At 38.4% G+C, this 24880-nt stretch overlaps 1 protein-coding gene across 1 annotated transcript; it reads left to right on the top strand.

Moving 5' to 3' along the window:
- The first annotated feature begins 757 nt into the window (after positions 1–757).
- Positions 758–1711, top strand: LOC134373919 (olfactory receptor 4K2). Its single transcript, XM_063091979.1, has one exon. It carries the CDS (start codon positions 758–760, stop codon positions 1709–1711), a length of 954 nt encoding a protein of 317 aa, XP_062948049.1.
- The last annotated feature ends 23169 nt before the right edge of the window (positions 1712–24880 follow it).

Raw genomic sequence — 24880 nt, 5'->3', positions numbered from 1 at the left:
GATCCTCAATCAGTCTTCTTCCTCTGGATGATATCAGCAAACTAATTTTTTGTGTGCTTCTGCTGGGTTTCAACCAGGAAACTTTTATCTGTGACTATATTAACAGCTCTTCTCTGGAAATTTATGAGAGATCTGCAACTGTATACAGAAGTCTCACTGTAATGTTGCCTAAGAGCCCGTATTTGTGATATAACTTTATACACGTGCACTTCAAAAAGTTTGTGGAAAAATGGCATTAAAAGATAACATAAATCTTTCCATTAATTTTTTTGAAGACTCCTCATATTTTTTTCAGTAAGGATATCTTTATGGATAAAATCTAATGACTAAACATGTATGTGTACATATATATTTGTGTGCACATGTAACACATTGTCAGCATAAAGTAAATGCTTACTAACTGGTAGATATTATCTTTAGGATCATGTAGATGAATGAATAAACAAATAGGTAGATAGGTCCACTCAGAATGATAAAATTTCAGGTTGATTTCCATTTAATACCAGAAAAGAATGTGTTATTTTCAATACCTGTGGTTTAAGGGGTATCTTGCTATAATCTCTAATATTTTAAAATTTCCTTTTAAACGAATATACCAAATGAGAAAGATGGAAAGAATAGTAAAGATAAGTTTTCAGAGAGGCAACAAAGACTATGAAAGTAGATTCTTGGAAATAGAACATTTGCTTCAATTGACTCATACTTTATCTTATTTACTTATTTTTTTGATACAGGCTTCTACCTATGAATCAAGACAATGGATGTGGCCAATAAGTCTACTGTGTCTGAGTTTGTTTTGCTGGGGCTCTCTAACTCCTGGGAGCTACAGATGTTTTTCTTCATGGTGTTTTCTTTGTTTTATGTGGCAGCAATGGTGGGCAACAGCCTCATAGTCATCACAGTCATAGCTGACACTCACCTGCACTCTCCTATGTATTTCCTGCTCACCAACCTCTCCATCATCGACATGTCTCTTGCTTCCTTTGCAACCCCCAAGATGATTACAGACTACCTAACTGGTCACAAAGCCATCTCTTTTGATGGTTGCATCACCCAGATATTCTTTCTACACCTTTTCACTGGTACGGAGATTATTTTACTCATGGCTATGTCCTTTGATAGGTATATTGCAATATGTAAGCCCCTCCAATATGCTTCAATCATTAGTCCCCGAGTATGTGTTGCTCTTGTGGTAGCTTCCTGGGTTGTGGGAATCATGCATTCAATGAGCCAGGTCATATTTGCACTCACTTTATCGTTCTGTGGTTCCAATAAAGTAGACAGCTTTTTCTGTGACCTTCCTGTGGTGTTTCAGCTGGCTTGTGTGGATACTTATGTTCTGGGCCTCTTTATGATCTCAACAAGTGGCATAATTGCTTTGTTCTGCTTTATTCTTTTAGTCAATTCATATGTTATTGTCCTGGTTGCTATCAAGCATCTTTCTTCCACAGGATCATCTAAGGCCCTTTCTACCTGCACAGCTCATTTTATTGTTGTCTTTCTGTTCTTTGGGCCATGCATCCTCATCTACATGTGGCCACTGAGCAGCTTTCTGGTAGACAAGATCCTGTCTGTGTTTTATACCATTTTCACTCCCATTCTGAACCCAGTAATCTATACTTTGAGGAATCAAGAAGTAAAGACAGCTATGAGGAAACTAAAAAATAAGTTTCTAAATTCTAACAAGGCAACTCCTTCTCATTATTTTTAGTTTTAACTTCTAGTTCTAGTTAGCTTATACTTTTAACTTCCTGGGCATTAAATATCACACTTTTACTGGCACACAGAATTGGTTGTAATGCTGTGCTTGGCTTTATTTCTAGAGTTCTTATCTAATTGCAATTTCCAATAATTTGTGAAGGCACAAGGTCAGTGCATTTTAAAACTTTATTCTCATGCATATGTTCAAAATACATTTGAAATTTCAGAAAAACCAGTTAATGTTAGTAATTTTTTCAAGAAACAAAGACTGTCTATAAAAATATCAGGAATGACTGTTCCAGTTAGGACACTCAATATTAATAATCAATTCACTGGGAAAGAGGAACAAAGAGTGAGAAGAGGAAGTATAGATGAAAGGAGCACTAGGAGGTAATGACAATTACATTCAGATAGCAACTGATTTGCCCCTAAAGAATGAAAAATTAGCAAAATTTCTATAATTCTTAGGAACTTCATACTGTTGTAGGAGCTTAGCCTCTGACAGAAAAGCAGTGATTCTCTATGTACTTCTCTGAGCCACTACCACTTATCATTTAAACAAATTTGCAGTCTCTTCTTCTAAAGAAAACCCTGGATATATTTTGTAACAAATGTTGATGAAGTCCTAAGAAAACCAAACGGTTTTAGCTAATAAACCATACAGCCATGATATCTCCTTATGATGATGTAGAATGAGTAGGGAGGCTGGAGAATTTTACAAATCAGAAAATATTATGAAATGAGTTGCAAAGCAGTACACTTTGTTTCATGCTGACAATATGGACACTTAATGCCTTGGGAAGTCAAAACTAGAATTAAATTAAGAGGTGTAGCCTATGATAATTGAATTTACGGAGAGCCTATGCTTTTATTTTTAAAGTGTTATATTGCTTTCCATCTTGGTTAAATTACTTTTTTTCTTATTTGGTTACAAAATAAGAAATTTGTGCTTAGTAATAAGCTATCAATGTTTTTGTGTACAAATAGGTTTTGTTGCAAATAAAGACAGCTTCAATATTAGCTTTAAGGTACACAAAGTATCACTACCACCTACTGGTAGTTATTGGAATTGTAGTGAAAATCATAAGAAATAATTCTCCTGGGCTCCTTGCTTTGCAAATCATCTTTTTTAAGTGATGGCAACATTAAAGAATTAACTGTTACTTAGAACTTACCAAATGATATTTACAAACTATAGTTTCATATATACAATCCAATTAGTATCTACACAAAGAAAGATATGTTGCAACCACAGTATTTGATAAATATCAAGTTGTTATTCTTTTCTGTCATGAGTGACTAAATGGAGAAAACCAAAAATTTTATGTGCATTAATTATCACTTATCATGATAAAAAGATTAAGAAAAGGAAATTTATAACTTTCCATTTTAAGCCAAATTATAAGAGGAATGTATTTTTCTTCATCAGTGTGGCTTTTTTTCTTGATTAATGTATTAAATAGATAAGGGAAGAGATTTACAGTTTAACAGTATATGATATTGTTTTTAGAACCAAGGCAGTTTTAAAATCATGGCATAAAAATGTCTACAGTATTAACATGAAAATAAAACATGTTTATATCAGGAAAATACTAACATTATTCAATTTTAAATAAGGTTATAAATGGACCAATTAAGGCCATATGTGTAAACTTTCTTTTGGTTGCAGTTATATGCACGAGTATGTTCAGATTCAAGAACTTAATTCATGTGGAATATTTTAGCTGGTGTTTCAAAAATGCCCCAAATGTCTTTCACTTAACATATTTATTTGTCCTGGGAATATCTTAAAAAATAAACTGCCTTTTGCAGCAAAAACTGTGGAGTCTTTTGGAAGGGATGCCATTAATCTTCAGTGCTTTTGTGAAGAATTCTAAAACTCAAGAACATTTGCCAAAAACCCTTCAAGATACAAGAAAAACCCAAAGGTTTTTCTCTCTGCTCACAATTTTTGTGGAACAAGAGAAACTTAAAGTTGTTGCTTAATTATTATGCTATTGCTTTTTTACAATGAGTAATTATTTAATTGACATTGATTTTTGGATAAATTTTCATTACAATCTTTGCCAGAGTAAGAATGATGAGATGAGGAGAGAATGAGATGTAAAGATTAGTAAATAGATAGATAGGTAGGTAGGTAGGTAGGTAGGTAGATAGGTAGGTAGATAGATAAAGTTTTATGTGATATAAACTGTCTTTTGTGAAGTATTTTTTATATCGATAAGAGCTAGGGTATTGTGATCTCTAGACCCTGCTGCCAAATGGAAATTCTTGGTAAGATGCTATTACTTGAGCATATTTAGACTTTTCATAGAGATGTTTTCAAACGTTAAAAAAAATCCCAGTGGAACCTGCTTTTTAAAAGAGCTTTTAGACAAAGCAGTTAAAGGAAAGTTTATGTGAGAGAGGTGGAATAAACCTTTTCTCTCCCTGTTTCTTTCCTGATACTATTTTGCATGATGATTTTTGGATGTATGAATCCAAATTCAAAGACAGGGAGAAGAAAATAGCCATGGAAATCTAATTCATGTGAATTTCTTGGATGCACTGTAAGACTCCAGTAAAACCCACTAATCATTTGATAGTCTTTCAATTTATACTCTTTTGTTACAATGATTAATTTTATAAAGTTTGCAGTACTTTTTTGTTGTGAATTATTTTTAATGCTCTTACTTATACCTATAAGGTTACACACAACCTAAGTTGGAGGTAGTAGGACCAACACCCAAATAAGAATGAAAATGTGACTTGGGTCATGGGTTGATATATTCTATCTGTATTGTTGTAAGTATAACTCCCTCTCTCTCTGATTTTTGTAAAACAAACAAATAAATAAATCTCAACATGTAACAAATGCTACATTATGTTTTACTCTGATTACTTATACTACCAATGTAGGGGGAGAAGATGTATATCCATTTACATTTTAACTGTACCTTTTTTTTAAGGAATTGGTATACTTTTTCATTGAATTTTATTGATTGTACATATTAACAGGGTACAGAGTTATATTTCAATACGTGTGCACGATGTGTAATGACCAAATCAGGGTAGTTAGCAAATTCATCATCACAAAAATGTATTGTTTCTTTATAATGAGAACATTTGATCTCCTCTTTTTTAGCCATTTGAGAACATACAAGAAATTATTGTCATTTATAGATGCCTAGCACCACTGTATACCACTAGAACTTATTTTTCCTATCTACCTGTAATTTTGTGTCCATTGACCAACCTCTCACTGTCCTCCGTCCCTTCTTCCCTTCCAAGCTTCTAGTAATTACCCACAAGTATACTCTCTGCTTCTAAAAATTCAACTTATTATTTTTTTAACTCCCACATATGAATGCGAACATGCAGTAATTTATCTTTCTGTGTCTGATATATTTCACTTAACATAATGTCTTCCTGCTCATCCATTTTGATGCAAATGACAGGATTTAATTCTTTTTCATAGATATTACTCCATTGTGTTTAAATGCCACATTTTCTTTTTAAATTAATTTTTAAATTTTGATTTATCAAATTAAAATACAAATTACTAATCGTTACTGAAAGTAATTAAAGAAGACTCAAAAAGATGAAAAAACATTTTATGCTCTTGAATTGGAAGAATTAACATTGTGAAAATGTCCCTATTACCCAAAATGACCTACAGCTTCAATGCAATCCCATCAAAATGCCAATGACATTCTTTAGAGAGATAGAAAAAAACAGTCCTAACATTCATATGAAACAACAAAAGACCCCAAATAGCCAAAGAAGTACTGTGCAAAAAACAAAAGAAAGAAAGAAAAGAAAAAAAGAAAAAAGAAAACAAAACAAAGCAAAATGGTTGGAGGCATTATACTACCTGACTTCAATTATGTGCTAAAGCTATAGTAATCCAATGGCATAGAAACAGACTCTCAGGCCAATAGAAGAGAATAGAGAACCCAGAAATCAATCCATGTACTTACAGCCAACTGATTTCCAACAAAAGCAGCAAGAACATGTGTTGGGGAAAGGACTGCCTCTTCAATAAATGGTGCTGGGAAAACTGGACATCCATATGTAGAAGAACGAAACTGTATGCATACCTCTTTCCATATACCAGAATCAACTCAAAATGGATTAAAGACCTGAAACTATAAAACACCTAAAAGAAAAACAGGGGAAACACTTCAGTATGTAGGACTGGGAAAAGTTTTTATGAATAAGACACCAAAAGCACAGGCAACAAAAGAAAAAATAAACAAGTGGGATTATATCAAATTAAGATGTTTCTGCACAGCAAAGGAAACAATTGACAGAGTGAAAAGTCAACCTAGAGAATGGGAGAAACTATTCAGAAACTATACATCATCCAAGGGATTCATATTTAGAATATACAAGGAACTCAAACAACATCATAGTAAAAATAAAAAAAAAAATACTGACCTAAAAAATGGGCAAGAGAGTTGAATAGATATTTCTCAAAAAAGACATGCAAATGGCCAACAGATACATGAAAAAATACTCAACATCGTTAAGAATCAGGGAAATGCAAATGAAAACCACACTGAGATATCATCTTCCCCCAGTTAGATTGGCTATTATTAGAAAGAGAACAACAAATGCTGGTGAGGATGTGGAGAAAGGGGAACCCTTCTACACTGATTGTGGGATGGCAAATTAGTGAAGCTGTTATGGAAAACAGTGTGGAGATTTCTCAAACAACTACAGATAGAACTGCCATGTGATCCAGCAACCCCACTCCTGGATGTAAACCCAAAGGAATGGAAATCATTGTGTCGAAGGGATACCTGCACCCCCATGTTTGTCCTAGCTCTATTTTCACTAGCCAAGAGATGTAACTAACCTAAATGTCCGTTGACAGATGACGGGATAAGGAAAATGTGGTATATATACACAATGAAATACTACTCATCCATAAGAAAGAATGAAATACTGCCATTCGTAGCAGCATAAATGAATTTATAGAAAATTAGGCTAAGCGAAGTAAGCCAGGTATGGAAAGAGAAATATTGCATGCCCTCACTCCTAAGTGAGAGCTAAACAATAAGTAAATAAAAAAGAAAGAAAGAAAGAACAATCCAAATGATATGTTGGCCTTTGAAAAGAGAAAACAGAATTGTGTTTAATAGAGGTGGGAAAGGGAGAGGGGGTTGGTTAGTGAGAAACTGGTTAAGAGTCACAAATAATGGTTACATTTTGTAATGATGAATATAGTAATTATCCTGATTTGATCACTACATATTGTATATAGGTACTGATATTCAATTCTGTACCCTACAAATATGTATAATCAATTATGTTCCAATGATTTTTAAAAAGACAACATTCCTTCAAAATATTGGAACCAATATTTATGTCTATAAATATTTTCAATGTTTTTTTGTTGCATATCTCATCTGTTGGGAAAGTAATGAAGAAGATGATATGGAGAGTATTTAACAGCTATGAACAAATCTTTTCCCAGGTGCCATCGATGAAAAAGTTAAATATCAAAAACTATAGAAATAAATCACTATCTATATGATTACTGGTTGTAGAAGTAAACCATGGGTACTGCATGGGTAGTACATATGCATTCACTGCTTGGCTACAGGTAAATATGAATATGATGGGATCAAGGGGGTGAGAAAACCAACTCTTTGGTGGGTATTAATTTAGACATTTTTTCTGGTCTTATGAATTTTCTTATTTGGCATACCTGAAAAATCTGAATAGATAAATAGTGTTTTAGAATCTGAAACTGAATTTTCCTAACTTCAGGGGATGACCAATCTGCTGATTTGAGATAAGTGCATAGGCTTAAGGGGAGACTTTTAGGTTATGAGATCCTTCACCCGATATCAATTACACCTATTTCATATGATTTCCCAACAACCAACAAGACTTTAAAATGCAGAATTATACATAGTCAGAAGCTTCCATTTCAAATCTTTCTTTTAATGGAATTTCTGATAAGTTTGGATAATTTCACATTCCTTCGAAATTATGAGTTGTAGAAAAGAGGAGAATCTGGAAATAGGAACCGTTTTAACACCAACTTTTTTGTCTGTATTATGAGTAGCTTTGCAACACTCTTTGCATTTGGATTAACTATAAAGTAAAAAAGAATCGGTGTTATACAGATATCTTGCCTGGACTTTGGGGACTATTAGGGGATTTATTAATGTTGATTTAAGTTTTTAAAGATTACTTTCCCAAACCCCTCAATTCATAATAGGCAAATAGACTAATGTAAACATTAGTCTGCCTTTATGTCAAAAACAGAAACACTTGTCTACCTTTACATCAAGAATGAGAACACTAGTTTTGCACTCCATTGTTTGCCTTCTCATCCTCCCAGCTCCAGCTAATCTTTTCTGAACTCATTCCTAACACAACCATTATTAAATAAAATCTTAAGGAAACAATGGGCATTTCCTCTTCTCTCACCCCAACTACTTTTTGCTTTCTTCATAGAATTCTAGTTCTTCTAGGACCTGATATTATTCGCTCTTTTCTATTCTCAAAATGTACTTTCGGGTAAGTGTAGCATAACAGTAATTTACACCTCAGTGTAAATTCAAGTCCATTTGTTACCTCTCCCAGGAATTTATACATGTCTATTTCTTTCCAAGTTTGAAATTCTATCAATAGCAAGAAAGGAGAATAAGGGCAGGCAGAAGAAATCTTACGAATATCCCCTGACTTTGTACCACTTAAGCTGCCTTGTATTCTGCTCATGGAATGTGGTCTGGACTTATTTTTCTTCTCGAATGAAGGAGTATGTACTGTATGATTTTCTCCTAATCTGACTAGTGTACCAAAGCATTAGGGAGGTGGGATTCATGAAAAAATTATTAATGTAATCATTTTTTTCAATGGTAGGTGGATCGCTCTAATTTGAGATTGAGCCTTCTTTCTAGCTGTTTTGTTAGAAGGTTACATTAAATCCATTAAATGATGAGACTCAGTGTGCTAAGAAATTCAGAAATTATGTAATCTGGTTTACTATACTATGTTTTTTACCTGTTCAGGAACTCATAACATTCTTTGGTTCAGCAATTCTTTTGAAAATATGATGACTACCATAGTTCTCCATGCCAAGAAACAGCACAAACACACATAAGATTGTGTGTACATTGTATTTATTGCTTCAGAAATGTATTTCATTCATATGAATCAAGTATACACAAAATTTTTAAAGTAAATTTTTAGCATTTTATGTAAAATTAATGCAATTTTAGTAAAAAGTAATGTTAATAAAATTGTACAAGTAATTTTAATTTTACTTAGTCGTACATTTTAATGTGAAGGTGGCTGTTTTTTAGTTTGAATAAGATTACATTGTGGAGTGATCTTTGCCATGGAAATGTATATGCTATGTATGACATTAAATTTATCTTAAACTTTTATTTTAATAGAATCCATGAGGTACAAGGACAAGTATTAAAAAAAAAACGGAGTCAGAACTCCTGTAGCTAACATTGGCAGAGGAGGAAATGTGTGGTTTAATGAACTCCAAGTTTTCCTAGTTTCTTTGAATTGTTTCCAAATGCTCTCACATTTCTTGCACTCAAATAAATTATCTTTGCAGGATGTCTTTTAAGAATAGATTAAGTGCTGTCTAAATTTCAACTAAGTTCTTCCAAAGAATGCCTGGGAAGCCAGCAGTTTTTATGTAGTAGAAGAAACCACGTTTTATTCCTAATTCTTGACAGAATCTCCTGACAATGTGGACATTCAATGTTCTATATTAAATGTTGTCAAACTTGTCTGCTTTGTTAGCAGTAGACACAATTTCAGAGCTGTTAAAAGAATTTCTAGCCAATGTATGCCAACAAAAAGAGCAATGACCATAGTAATGTGTGGAGTTTCCTTTCATCGACAGAGTAACAAAAACCAAGATATAGTGAAGAAAATTACACGTACTCTGTTTTAATAGAGTATCATATTTTTTTCTTCGAGTGTTTCCTGACAAAAACGCTATTATCAGTTATCAATTTATTGCCTTTTGACAGTAAGTTCACCCTTTATTGTTTGCCTGACTTGTGATATGGAGCTGGAATCCTTCATCAGCTGTCATGTGAGGATGCTGGATGAACATTACAGCAAGATGGGCTTCTGCACCTGGGTCCAGTGAGCTGATTCTTGTTCCTGCTATGCAGCTGGCAGTGGCTTATGTCCAGGACTCCCAATGGCCCTCACCCTCTAGCAAGGTTTGTTACCAGCCTAAGCCTTAAATTCCTGCTCCCCATTTTCAGCTCACCATCTGTGGAGCACCTCTGGCCCGGGGCAAACCAGAGAACCTCTCTCCATCCAGGGGGCCATACACATATCCTCTCCAAAGAGTTCTGAAACTCACCCTTGGGAAGGATATCCCCTTTCCAAGTTTATTTCATCCTTGCTGTTCTTTCCTCTAGCACTAGGGTGTTCTTTCTGTTCTCTTTTATCCCCTCTTATGTGCTAATCCCTACGACCAGTTACTAATTCCTTATATTAAATATTCCCTGTTCAAATCACCAGTGTTGGTTCTGTCTTCTGTCTAGAGAGATACAGATACCTTTAAGCATTTTGAAGATATAAGGAAACGAGAGCACCCCAAATCATTTCACAGATCATGATATATAGAATGAGAAAAATTAGGAGCTAGCTAAACAAAAGATGCAGTAGTTTCATCTATTTATACACTGAGGTAAAATTTATCTATGATGTGCTTCAAAATATAAGAAATTACAGCATTTATGAAGTGGATGACATCATTGGGTCAGCTCACCAATTTAAAATTTCTTTCTCTGCTCTTAGCCAGTGTGCCTATTTTCATGTTTAACTGAAAGTTTACTTTTTTTTTTTTTTTTTTAGTATGTGTGCTATTATTTTGTTTACTTGCTTTCTTGCATTTTCCAAATCATTTATAACTTCTTTGGTGTTTTTTTTCTTTTTTTGAACGTGGGATAAAGAAATTTCTAAAGAGCTCTGTAATGAGAGAAAATTCAAGTGTGTGTAACATTTAATCCTTAAAGTTTTTATAAAAGTTTACTTATTAAAAATTCAGTCTGCTTTGCATTAAAAGATCCATACTGAGGAGCTTTCGGTTTGAAAAAATACAGCTGCTTGTTGTCTTTATCCTGCCACCGTCAAGACCCTAACCAAACCAGAAGCAGCACCACTTTGTGTTATTATATTTGTGTGTCATATATTCCTGGATAAAAAATTAAAAATAAAAGCAAGAGTTCATAGACTTTATACATCTATTTTTTGAAACTCGACTAAAATTTATTTATTTTTAAATTTTAATTCAGCAATATACAATATAGTTGATTTTCAGGTTCCTTTACCGATTCCTCCTTTTCCTCCCTCCCATTGTCCCCTCCCCCCCATCAATATCATATCTGTTCACTTGTCTTAAAACAATCAAGGAATTGTTGTGATTGTTGTGTCTTCTTTCCCCTGCCCCCCCCGTTGGTTTGTTTATTTACTTACTTATTTTTATTAGCCCCCACAAATAAGTGAGAACATGTGGTATTTCTCTTTCTGTGCCTGGCTTATTTCACTTAATATAATTTTCTCTAAGTCCATCCATGTTGTTGCAAATGGTAGTATTTCATTCCTTTTTATAGCAGAGCGGTATTCCATTGTGTATATATACCATATTTCCTTTATCCACTCATCCGATGACAGGCATTTAGGCTGGTTCCAACTCTTGGCTCCTGTAAATAGTGCTGCAATAAACATGGGAGTACAGGTAACCCTTCGACATGATGATTTCCATTCCTCTGAGTATATACCTAGCAGTGGAATAGCTGGGTCATATGGTAGATCTATCTGTAGTTGAGGAACCTCTTTACCACTTTCCATAAAGGCTCACCGTGTCACAGTCCCACCAACAGACTGTCATTCTCAGTCTTTTAGATATTAGCCATCCTAACTGGAGTGAGATGGTATCTCAAAGTAGTTTTGATTTGCATTTCTCAAATGCTGAGTGATGTGGAGCATTTTTTCATGTGTCTGTTGGCCATTCATATATCTTTCTTTGAGAAATGCCTATTTAGCACCTTTGCCCATTTTTTAATTGGGTTACTTGATTTTTGCTCTTGTTTAAGTTCCTTTTATATTCTGTCTATTAAACCTCTTTTTGCTCTGTTAATTGTTTCTTTTGCTGTGCAGAAGCTTTTTAGTTTGATATTATCCCATTTGCTTATTTTTTCTTTGGTTGCCTGTGCTTTGGGGTTCATACTCATAAAGTCTGTACCCAATCCTACCTCCTAGAATGTTTCTGCTATGTTTTCTTTAACGAGTTTTATTGTTTCAGGATGTATATTTAATTCTTTAATCCATTTTGAATTGATTTTGGTATACGGTGAGAGGTATGGGTCTAATTTCATTCTCCTACATATAAATGTCCAATTTTCCCAGCACCATTTACTGGAGAGGCAGTCTCTTTCCCAGTGTGTGGTCTTGGAGTCTTTGTCAATGATCAAATAGCTGTAGGTGTATGGGATGATTTCCGGATTCTCTATTATGTTCCATTGGTGCATGTGTCTGTTTTTATGCCAGTACCATGCAGTTTTGGTTATTATAGCTTTGTAGTATAGTTTAAAGTTAGTAGTGTTATGCCTCCAGCTTTTTTTTTTTTTAATTTTTTTTTTCATTGCTCAGGATTGCTTTGGCTATTTGTGGTCTTTTGTTCTCCCATATGAATGTTAGGATTTGTTTTGCAAATTCTGAGAAAAATGTCATTGGAATTCTAATGGGGGTTGCATTGAATCTGTAGATAACTTTGAGTAATATGGACATTTTCACTATGCTATTTCTTCCAATCCAAGAGCATGAGATATCTTTCCATCATCTTGTGTCCTCTTTAATTTCTCTCGACAGTGGTTTGTAGTTCCTTTGTAGAGATTTTTCACATCCTCGGTTAAATTTATTTCTAGGTATTTTATTTATTTGGTAGCTATTATAAATGGATTAGCCTTCTTGATTTCTTTTTCTGCCAGTTCATTGTTAGAATAAAAAATGCTACTGATTTTTGCATGTTTGTTTTGTATCCTGCAACTTTGATGAAATCATTTATGAACTCTTAGAGTTTTTTTGGTAGAGTCTTTAGGCTTTTCTATATATAGGATCATGTGATCTGCATACAGAGACAGTTTGACCTCATCTTTTCCAATATGGATGTCCTTTATTTCCTTCTCTTCTCTGATAGCTCTGACTAGTACTAACACTATGCTGAATAGGAGTGGCAAGAGTGGGCTTCATTGTCTCGTTCCTATTCTTAAGGGAAAGGCTTTCAATTCTTCTCCATTCACTGTGATATTGGCAATGGGTTTGTCATATATGGCTTTAATTGTGTTGAGTAACTTTCCTTCTATACCCAATTCATAGAGAGTATCATAAATGAATGTTGAATTTTGTCAAATGCTTTTTTATCATCTATAGAGATGATCATATGGGTTTGTGTTTGATTTTATTGATGTGGTATATCACATTTATTGATTAGCTTATGTCAAACCAATCTTGCATCCCTGGGGTGAATCCCACTTGATCATGGTGTATAATTTCATATATGTGTTTCTGTATTCTATTAGCTAGTATTTTCTTGAGGATTTTTCCATCTATATTCATCAAAGATATTGGACTGTATGTAGGTTTCTTTTTTTGTTGTATATCTGGTTTTGGTAAAGTTTTAGTTTTTCCAAAATTTTTCAGATTACTCTAGTTCCAATAAAAACAGGCATTCTTAACACTGACAGCAATACATTTTTAATTTAATTTAAATCTAAGGGAAACTACTGAAGGCATATAAAATTGTATTTTGGTTAGAATTGCAACATTATATACACTAGAATCCCACTTTCTATTTTATTTAAAATAAAACAAATATTAATATAATTTGATAATACATTTTAATATACACATTTTAAAGTAATAGGATAATATTTAAGTAATTCTTTTTTTTCTGTCTAGTTCACAGATCGTATAGTCTTTTCCTGCAAACACTGAGAAATTGATAGGAAAATACCTTTAGCTGTACAAAAATGGCAAAATAAAAACTAAACATTTTACTAAATGTGATAATAACTCTAGTTAATTTAAAAAGTTTAAAGAAAAGTGGCTTAAGCTGGTTGTTAAAATACTTGAGTTTAACATTGATTGTATCACTATTTTGTGAACTCGAGCCGATTTATTAGCCTTTGATCAGGTCACCAACTTCTTTAAAGTCTTTCAATTCCTGTTCATTATTCATAGGATAAAGAAAGAAAGGAGAAAAAACCTCTTTAAACTAATTAATAAGGTTTTGTATGGTATGGCTCTCTACTTGCATCTCTATAGTAATCTAAACTATGATTTGATTAACATATTTTTCAAGTAAACTAAACTCCATGGCAATAGGGACTTTTCTCCTAAAGTGTTTTTGACAGCCCAAATATTTTTAAAAGGTAAGAAAGAATACTATTAAAGCCAGGGCCGACTTGTTCATTACCTCATCTCTCAGAAGTGAGTTACCTTCACTATGCTTATGAACTCAGTGGATGAGCAGTTTTTAGGACAAGGAACAGAACCTTTGTCGCTTTTTTTTTTTTTTTTTTTCTTTTCGTGACCGGCACTCAGCCAGTGAGTGCACCGGTCAGTCCTATATAGGATCAGAACCCGCGGCGGGAGCGTCACCGCGCTGCCAGCGCAGCACTCTACCAAGTGCGCCAGGGGCTCGGAACCTTAATACATAGCTGAGAGGCTACTTGAAGGAGTTGATGTGATGCACCAGATTCTAGAGAGAGGGTGATATAGCCAGTGGAGAGTGTACCTGAAGATGTTAACTTAGGATAAAAGGTGAAGAAGCTTTCGTTCTACTGACTAAGTCTAAACAACTGGCAATAATACGATCAAGTTAGCCACAGAACAAAGAAGAAAGTGTCAGAGTACAGGCTCCAGGAATGCAGAGTAAAAGAGGCCTGCAGTAGGGGATTGCAAAGGATGGGGGCATCTGATAACAGAGTCAAGAGCTAAAATTTCACTATAGGTGTTTTACTTTTTTGACAAAATTTGTATTACATCATAAATACTTGTCCTTGGAGAAGATCCTTGATGCCTTATATGCTATATTGACAATATTTTGAAATTCTAATATATGTTAACTCAGGATCAAGTACATGAAGGATACCATAAAGAAAATGAACTGTCAACAAAAAGTTGAAGAAAACCTCTCACCTCTGTCTTGTGATACAGTTCTCACAATTAAAAATAATCACATCAGTCACTCCCTAACTTTCTGAAACATTTATAGTTTGTCTATTTTTTATCAACTCTCCTGCTCTCCGTCACAATGTAGTCCCTATGGAACTTCATGATCACTGTAGTCTATAGAAATACCATACTAGTCTACTCACTGACGGCATATATGAGCATAAAATGATGTGAAAGGGGTGAGAGATAACCCTTACAACTTTTCAGGGATCTGACAATCATTCAGATTTTAGGCAGTTCAATACTTCAAGGCATGCTTGATTATCTTCCTATAACATAACATATGCATTATTTTGGCTTCTATTCCTTACCACTGAGAAAGAGGCACAATCCTGCAAGATCATTGAATTTTGGAGGTGGCATACAATCTGCTTTGTAAATACTACTTTGGCTAAATTTTGTGTTGATTTGCAGATTTCCAGTTTTTAGTGGTTTCATGTACTAATTCCAGACTTCAGTGCAAGCTGTCCTGCCACTCAGGCTATATAAACCAGGAACCCAGTGAAATAGAGGTATCCATGATAAATAAGGACATTGTGTAGATTATTTGTGAAAGTCAGTTAGATGAATGACCATACTATCACCAAGGATTCTGGGGAAAAAAAAAAAAAGCTCTGCATTCTGCAAGCAGACAACTACTTGCTGTTTAAGAAGCAGATCATAAGATGCTATTGGGCTTTATCAGGAACTAAGTTCCTGAACATGGGTGACAGACTTTTTGACAACCACTGCTCATCATGAACTAAAGTATCAGATTTACCAAGTCCCAGTTACTAGCTCTCACAGCAGCAAGCTGTCACATATTGGAAGTAGTTCATCTGGGACCAGGCTGAAGCACGTATAAATTAATCAGCATGAATAGGTAGTCTGGAACCACATATCACCTATTTCTGTTGCATCAGTACCTTTCCTTCAGCTCAATTTTATGGCCTTAGGGGAGGGTTTCTATGAATGACTTGATTCTATGTCTTGATGCAAGCCCAAAAATGGACTGCTGCTGTATTATATCACACTCAGATGACCCTAATTGGCACTAGTGAGGGAAAATTATTGGGCAGAACCATAAACATTTCATTTAGTTATCAAATTTGGATGGGGAATTGGTTGTAAGTAAAAATAAACATAAATTCCTGGACAGTGACAAATGGCTTTGTTGATTTGTTAGGGGTCTGGAAAGATCAAAATTGAAAATAGCAGAAAAGTGGCCTGGGAGATAAGAATAGTAATGAATCTATGTGAGTGGACATCAAGTGTGTAGACTGTCATATATCACATCAATGTCCACCTGAGATCAAAATCATAGACTCCCTTTTATGAAGGTTGGTCTCATAACTGCTACTACTGCTCCTGAATGCTTAGAAGGGAGTGATGTTGAGAACTTTATATGGTGCCACTCCTCAGAGAGATCACATCCACTTGGTGGTAAGCCAGTTATATATCACACCCCTTCCTCAATGCATGAGGGAGTGATTTGCCCTTATTGGAACTGACTCCTACCTTGGATATGGGTTTCCTTCCTCACTGGCAGTCTCTCTCCCAGGACACTATACTAGGGCTTGATTTATGGATATAAGATTCCACAAAGATTGCCTATTGAATTACAGATAAGAGAATTTGCTGTGAAGGTGCAATTTATTGGATTTACAGGAAAAAGGTGTGACAACAGCGTAACACCCTCATGGAATCCACTTTTCTGGGCACCTTCCAGCCACAAAAAACACTGGGATGGCTTATTAAAGGCTCAGATTAGGAAGCTAACATTGGGATTGCACCCAATTTTGTTGAGATGGTGAACTCCCACATGTAAAATATGTGTAGAGCCAATAGTTAATCTGCAATTCTGTCTTACCAATCGCTAAAATATTGATATCCAGGAAACAAGGAATGGAAGATTGGACTCCGTCTCCCTCATTTCCATTGGCCCATTCATGGTTTTGTGCTTCCTGCTCCAGCATACTAAGCTTTATTCCTGCATTTGTTCTGCTAGTAGTTTGTGGAACTTACTGATTCTATGGCCTGATGGGTACTTCAGTTTTGGAAAACTCTCAGCCAGGATCTCCCTAACTATTGCTTTAGCTTTGCTTTCTCTTCTTCTTTATGACTTTAATTATATGTTTATTAGTCTTTTTCATGGTGTTCCACGTGTCTCTAAAGCATACCTTTTCTTCGCCACCTTTGACAATTTAATTGAAAATCAAAGCCTTGTATTTAAATTTTCTTTTTGTTTACTTCACATTTCCTAAATAATAAGAAAAAGATTTATTTTTCTTTAATTAGACATTTTTATGTCTTTTTTCAATTAAGAATATTGGTTGTTTTCTGCTGTCAATGTATTCAACAATATGTGAAATGTATGTTTCCAAATAGACTCTCCTCGACAATGAATAAATAGTTTTTTCAAATGCTCCCAAATTATAATAAAGCTTTTCCAATTGGTAAGGTAAAGAGGTCTCATTATTGTTGTAGAGTATTTCCTTTCTTTTGGACTTCTTGTGTATGTGCTCATATTCCTACTAGGTTATGAATATTTCTTTATTTTCCTTTCTAACTGTATTTTGATTATAACAAGTTAGTCTTTTGTTAGTCATATGTATTGCACATTATTTCCCAGTTTGCCATTTTCATTCAACATTAATTGTGATTTCTCTTTAATATAAAATATAAAAAATGATCATCCATTAAGTGTCCCGCGCAACCGTCTCACCAGCAAGAACGACGCGGCACACACAGGATCCTTCTGCAGTAAAGCTTTAATGCGTCTTGAGAGGCAGAGCACAAGCTTATCGGGGCGGAGACCCCAAGTACAGAAACCCGTTCCCTTTTATAGAAAACTGTCCCTCGCCTAGGACGTGTCCCTCTCTGACTGGCGGTCGTGCATCAGCCCAGATGACGCCACGGGAGAGGCAGAGACTGGAGGTCGGGGAATTTCCCAGCACATGCGCTCTAGACTTGTTTTTGCCGATTGTCAGTGTCGGCCGGCGCCATCTTGTAATGGCGATTACGGTGTAACGTGGGCAGCTCCCCACATCTCCCCCTTTCTTATTACATTAAGAGGCTGGAGCAAGCTCATTGGCCACAACATGTCTAGCCAGTAGTCCTGTCTTAGGTCGACCCACCTCAGGCCGTGACCTTACCCGTCAAAGGTTAACCCTATCGCCACCGGGCACCATGTCTTAGGTCGGCACACGTCTGGGGGGAAGTTGCCCGTCTCTGGATCTACTGGAGCGGACTCTGAATTGTGAATTGTGGGCCAGCACGAGCCAGGGCAAACCCCACTGACCAGTTTTCAGGGAGGCCAGCCGAAAAGAAGGGGGACTAGTCTTTGAGCATAGATAGCCAAATATCGGGATTGGCTCCTTGCTCCAGAGCCACAAGTGCTTGGGCAACGACCACCTTGTCTCTTTGTGTTTGGGCTTTCAGCCTACAGACCAGCCACAGAAGGAACACTAGTCCACAGCAAAGGGCCGCCCCAAACAATCCCACCCCCACCCATTCCTTGAAATGTGACATAGCAGTTGTGATCCAGGAGGACAATCCAGCTGCAAAAGAGGCATCCACTCTTGTCGAATTCACAGCCACGATGGCAGAGCGCAGGTCCCGCATCAGGCCGTCAAAGTCTCCTGTCCAGTTTCCTAAAAGATACTCAGACAAGCGATGAGACAAGTTTGCTGCCCTGGTATAATTTTCATATTGGATGCTAGTTACACATAATCCTGAATATTTCCATTGACATCCCAGTTGTGCAATTTGCCATAGAACCTCTATTTGTTCTTGGACTAAATCTACCCTTTGATTGACCACCATCAATCCTCCCCTTAACTGAGAATTTATTGCAGTTTGTGTGTTCAGGGCCTGGGCCACAGAAGAAGACAAATTATTCAATGTGGAGGCAGTCTGGACCGTGGTGCCCAAAGACACAGCCGCAGCTGTGGCTGCAGCTGCCGCCAAGGAGACAGCGGTAACAATGGCTGCGGTGAAACCAAAATCCCTCTTTTGCCTGAATAAGGACATAGCATTAGGGGCCTCCACAGGAATGGGAACCCACCTAGGCATTCGCGCAATCACAGCCAATTTAAACCCAGTAGCATTCCAACACTGTGCATAAAAGCAGGATTCATTGGTGCAAGTAATCTGATTTTCCTGTACTGCATCCTGAACTAAAATAAACACGAAAGGGGGGAAAAGGCAGACTGGTGTCGATGGTACAGACGTATTTTGTCCGTACCTTTGGACAGAAACAGAAGACTCAAAAGTCTCGGACGTATTCCACTCAAAGGTGGCATGCCCCCAGCTTCCTCCTTTAAGAAAAGCAAACGGTGACAGATCTGTGCAGCTGCCATTTACTCCACATAGCAGCCAGACATTAAATGGGTTAGAATAGGCCGCCATCGTAGGATTTTGATATGTCCAACTGAGGCCTGAAAAGGTCGCATTAAACTGGGTGCCCATATAAGGGGAAAAGGTAAATCTGTCTTTTTTTTTTTTCACCCACCCTGTCTTTTTAGACTGACAGCCCGTCCAGGGTGGGGTATCCCCTTCTAATCTGGTCCCCCGGCAAAATGGGGTCCATTTTGGTTGTGAAGGAATAGTGCCATTCCCTTTGGGCTCAAACGCGGGCCAAACTCCAGATATCCAAGTGGCATTGGATTGACCCGGCCCAGTTGTTGGGTGGTCAAACCAAGCGGCAGTTTGATTATACAATTTTATACAAGGATGCTCTGATAAAGATCGATTGGAAACCAGCAGGAAACAAAGACTACCCTCAAGAGTGATATTCCTATCCTTCCCGATACCAGCTACCTCCTCATCTAGAGGCAAGTAAGGTAGATCTAGAGTCTTATTAGTACTGAAAAATCGAGGGAATAATTGTGCATCATGGTGGAGTGGCATTGGCAGGGGGAACACTGTCAGGATTCCCCAGCGTTGCTCCCCCATTGTAAATGCGACCTGGCACAGTGTCATCAGGGTCAGGAGGGTCCTCCATTTTGATGGGTGTGTCACCTTGCGCCGATCCCAAAATTGTCCTGGTGAGTCTCTCTGGGACCCAGAAAGGGTTATCTTCCTCCTGTGGAAAAACACAAACAGCTCCCCTGGATCTTATCAAAATAGGATCCGGTCCTTTCCATTGTCCTGTTAACACATCCTTCCATTTGACCATTTGTTTTGGTGTATCTGACTCTAAGCAATGACGCTCAGCCGCAGTACGGCCTTGAGCATCAAGGTTTAAAAAATTAAGGGTGAAGAGTGCCATGGAGACGGCCACTCTCGGTACTGAGGGTAGAGCCTCCTCGACTCCCCCTTTTTGTTTGATGAAATAGGACTTGAGAGTGCGATGTGCACGCTCAACAATACCTTGTCCTTGAGGATTATATGGGAGACCAGTCAGATGAGTTACATCCATCTGGCGGCAGAACTGTTGAAACTTTTGAGAGGTATAGGCTGGCCCATTATCTGTCTTAAGGATCTTGGGTTTACCCCAAGAACTCCATGCCTCGAGGCAGTGTTGAATTACATGTGAGGCCTTTTCCCCTGTTAAGGGTGTGGCAAACATGATGCCAGAACATGTATCAATAGAAACATGTAGGTACTGAAGTCTTCCAAAAGAGGAGACATGAGTAACATCCATTTGCCAGATCTGTAGTGGTCGGATTCCTCGTGGATTAACCCCTACACAGGGAGCAGGCAGGAACTGGCAACAATTTTGGCATTGGGTAACTATCTCCCTAGCTTCTCTTCTCGTTAAGGCAAATCGGCGGCGCAAGGTTTCAGCTGGCACATGAAATTGATTATGAAATTCTTTTGCTAACTCTAATTGAGGGGAAAGGACAACCGCCATGACCCTTGTAGCCTGATCTGCTAGGTCGTTCCCACGAGACATTGGACCAGGAAGGCCCGAATGAGCTCTAATATGTGTTATATATACAGGGAAGCTTCTATTAAAAAGGGTGGATTGAATCAGGCGGAAGATGTGAGCAAGCTTGCTAGAGGCTTAATAATTCCAGCCACTTCAAGAACTTTAACGGCATTAACCACATAGGAGGAATCCGACACAATGTTAAGCGGGCCCGGGAAGGCCCTGAGGACTTCTAGTACCACTAGACATTCTACAACTTGGGGTGAGGTTTCATTAAATTGTTTGGAGACTATTTTACTATTAGTTACATAGGCCCCTACACCAGTTTTTGACCCATCTGTATACACCACAACCCCATTGGCAAGTGGTTTTTGAGATATTATGTGTGGGAACACAATGGCTTGGCTTAAGGCAAATTGAAGGATGGGATGTTTTGGATAGTGATTATCAATCTGTCCTGTAAACGAGGTGACCAACACAGCCCAATCATTTGAAGTAGCAGCTAATGTTTGAACTTGAGTAGTTGTATAAGGGACTATCAACATCTGGGGCTCTCTTCCAAAATGAATAATAGCTGTTTTTAGCCTACGGAGTGCAAGTCGAGCCACTGTGTCGGGATACCAATCAATAATCTTAGCAGGAGACGCATTGGGATGGACCCATAATAAAGGCCCATTTTGCCATAAAACAGCTGTTGGTAAGTGCATAGTTTTAAAAACACATAAATCAAAAGGTTTTGTTTCATCAATGCGCTGTAACTGAGCATTTTGTAAGGCACTTTCAACCACTTGTAAGGCTTGATCTGCTGCAGGAGTTAATACTCTCGGGGAGGAGATATGAGAGTCCCCTTCCAATACGTCAAACAGAGGTTTTAACTCAGCAGAGGGGATTTTTAAAAATGGTCTCAGCCAATTTATATCTCCCAATAACTTTTGAAAATCATTTAAAGTATGTAAATGATCTCTACGAATCTGTAATTTTTGAGGGACTATTTTATCAGGATGAATAACCGATCCCAAAAACAAGCCAATTCCAGTAACTTGGACCTTTTCTGTAGCAATGTGAAGTCCCCATTGCTCTAATGTCTTGAGCAAAATTGGATATGCCCTCTGTAGAGTCTCTAGATGTTTGTGGCACATTAAAACGTCATCCATATAATGGATCAAAAGCAAGGATGGAAATTGTTTTCTAATAGGTTCAAGGGCTAATTGGACATATAACTGACACATGGTAGGGCTATTAGCCATGCCCTGAGGCAAGACCTTCCATTGAAATCTCTTATCAGGCTCAGAATGATTAACAGCTGGCACAGTAAAGGCAAACCTCTGTCTATCTTGGGGACACAAAGGTATGGAGAAAAAACAATCTTTGATATCTATAATTATTATTTTCCATTGTTTAGGCAGGGCAGAGAGCAGGGGTAGGCCCCGTTGAAGGGAGCCAAACACACGCATCTGTGCATTAATGGCTCTTAAATCGTGGAGAAGTCTCCATTTTCCTGATTTTTTCTTAATTACAAAAATAGGAGTATTCCATGGTGAAGTAGAGGGCTCCAAATGACCAAGCTGTAATTGTTCATTTACCAGCCTAGTGGCAGCTTCTAATTTTTCAGAGGACAGAGGCCATTGAGGAACCCATACCGCCTCCTCTGTAAGCCAAGGTATGGGCATAGAACCCTCAATGGCCCCTAGGAAAAACCCAGGCCCTGCCTGCCAGGGCTGCCTTCAGGGGAAATGGGCTCCACCCTACCTTGCTCTCCACGTCCCAAGCCTTTCCCTTGTTTGTAACCCATGCTTTTCATCATCTGTTGGGCTTGTGGGGAGTAAAGATTAGATAATACTAGGCCCATGTATTCTAAAATATCTCTTCCCCAGAGATTGACCGGGAGTGGTAAGACATATGGGGTAAACCATCCTTGTTGCCCTTCTGATGTCTCCCAGGACAGGGCGGCAGAGCTGATTGTCGGGCTAGATCGATACCCAAGGCCTTGTAAGGTATGTGAGGACTCTATGGTGGGCCAGGACCTTGGCCACCAGTGAGTAGATATAATACTTTTATCAGCCCCTGTGTCCATTATGCCCTCAAACATCTTTCCATTGACTTTTAGCATCAATTTAGGCCTTTCTTTAAGGGACACAATTAGGTATGCAGAGTCTGGCCCGGAGGAGCCCATCTCCCTTTTTCTAGCCTCACAGGGGGTGGTGTCGTCTGGGAGGAGAAGAAGTTGTGCAATTCTGTCTCCCTGACTTACAGAGAAGACCCCCTCGGGACATGAACATAACACCTGAATGTCTGGGGTGTGGCCTTGATCAACCAAGCCTGGATACACAATCAGGCCTTTTAAGGTGAGCGACCCCCTACCGAGAATGAGGCCCATTGTACCAGGCAACAATGGAGCAATGGGTCGCACCGGGATCGGTTGACTACCCATCTGGGACATCAATAGGAAGTCGGAGGCGGCGTGCAGGTCCACTCTTGTGTATCTTCCGACAGGACCTCTTTCTTTCCCCCCTGGACTTTGTTGTTCCCATACTTTTGAGGGCCCTGGGAACGAGGGCCCGACCTCACGTTTTTTGAATCTGTTTTGTGTTGTTCCTCTGGCGGTGGAAGAAGCCGCCCCTTAATGTCCCTGATGGAGCGACACTGACTAGCTTTATGATATCCCTTGCTGCAGCGGGAGCAAAGGGAGGCTCCATCTCTATCTGGGGTTCGGCAGTCCTTTTTTAAATGTCCCACCCGGCCGCACTTAAAACAAGCTCTCTTGTCTGGTTTCGGCTTTAGCTGTCTCTGTGATTGTAAGATAGCAGCCGCCAGCCCAGCATTGGTAAGGGGTCCTCCAAGCTCCCTGCAGATCCGGAGCCAATCTTGTAACCCCTTACTTTTCCTAGGTGCTATGGCTGTGCGGCACTCTTGGGTGGCCTGCTCGAAGACAAGCTGTTCTATGAGTGGCGCGGCTTGTTCAGGATCGCCAAAGATCCGTCCTGCAGCATCTGTCATTCTAGCCACGAAATCCGAAAAAGGTTCCTGGGGTCCCTGAATAATCTTTGTAAGCTGACTATCGGCCCCTCCTTTCCTGGAGAGCGCCTTCCAGGCTCTAATAGCCGCGTTAGAAATCTGAGCATACGCGCCCCAATGATAAGCAGATTGGTTAGCCGCATAACGACCCTGTCCTGTCAAAAGCTCAAAAGTCCATTCTTGTTGTTCAGGTGTTAGGGCCGTAGCGTTTGCTCTAGCCTGCGTTTGGGCTGCCTCATACCAAAGCGCCTTCCATTCTATAAATTGGCCCATACTGGTAAGGGCAGCCTTCGCAATCATTTGCCAGTCTGCGGGCGTCAGTGCTGTCATAGCCAGCCTGTCAAGCTGTGTAAGGGTGAAGTTGGCCGTGACTCCATACTTTCTAACTGAATCTGCCAACTCCTTAATCTGAGTAAACTCAACAGGGGCATGGACCCGTCCTCCCTCGGAAGTCTCAAAGACCGGAAAGGTCATGGTCAGTCTTTTCCTCACCCTTTCAGGGATCAGCGAGAAGGCGGATGAGCGTGACGCATAGGGAGGCGGCGCCGTGGGCGGCGGCCGCGTTAACCTTTCTGCGTCACTTCTCCAATATTCATCAGGGTGATATCTCTCTTCCTCATATCTAGCCGCTTCTTCCTCTAGTTCTGACTCATCACTAAGACCGAGGGAATCAGAGCCCGAATCCCCTAAGTTTAGGGCTCCCAGCTCCCTCAGGGGATAGAGGCTGTCCCTTTTTTCCTGAAAATCACTTGGGCGCTGACTTTCTCCCTCGTTAGCAGACTCGCCGGGAGGGCCCTTTTTCTTTTTCACTCCCTTGTCAGTAGACTTACCGGGAGGGCCGTTTACCTTTTTGGAGACGTCTCTCCTTTTGCGGGTACCCATCCTCTCACTCCGTTCAGTTTCTGACATGCTGTCTTGGACTTCCTCTAATATATTTTGTCCTTCTGTCACTACCGGTTTACAGCCTTCATCCTCCAAACAATTCTTAATGAACTTCCAAATGGTCTTGGTGCCCTGACGTAGGTCTCCCTCTGCGTACTTGCGGTCAAGGTCTTTGCCCAATTTGTTCCAAGAGCTCAAGGTTAGGGAGCC

This window comes from Cynocephalus volans, chromosome 3 (genome assembly GCF_027409185.1).
Source record: "Cynocephalus volans isolate mCynVol1 chromosome 3, mCynVol1.pri, whole genome shotgun sequence".
NCBI classification, from domain to species: domain Eukaryota; kingdom Metazoa; phylum Chordata; class Mammalia; order Dermoptera; family Cynocephalidae; genus Cynocephalus; species Cynocephalus volans.
This window is presented reverse-complemented; position numbering and strand designations above follow the sequence as displayed.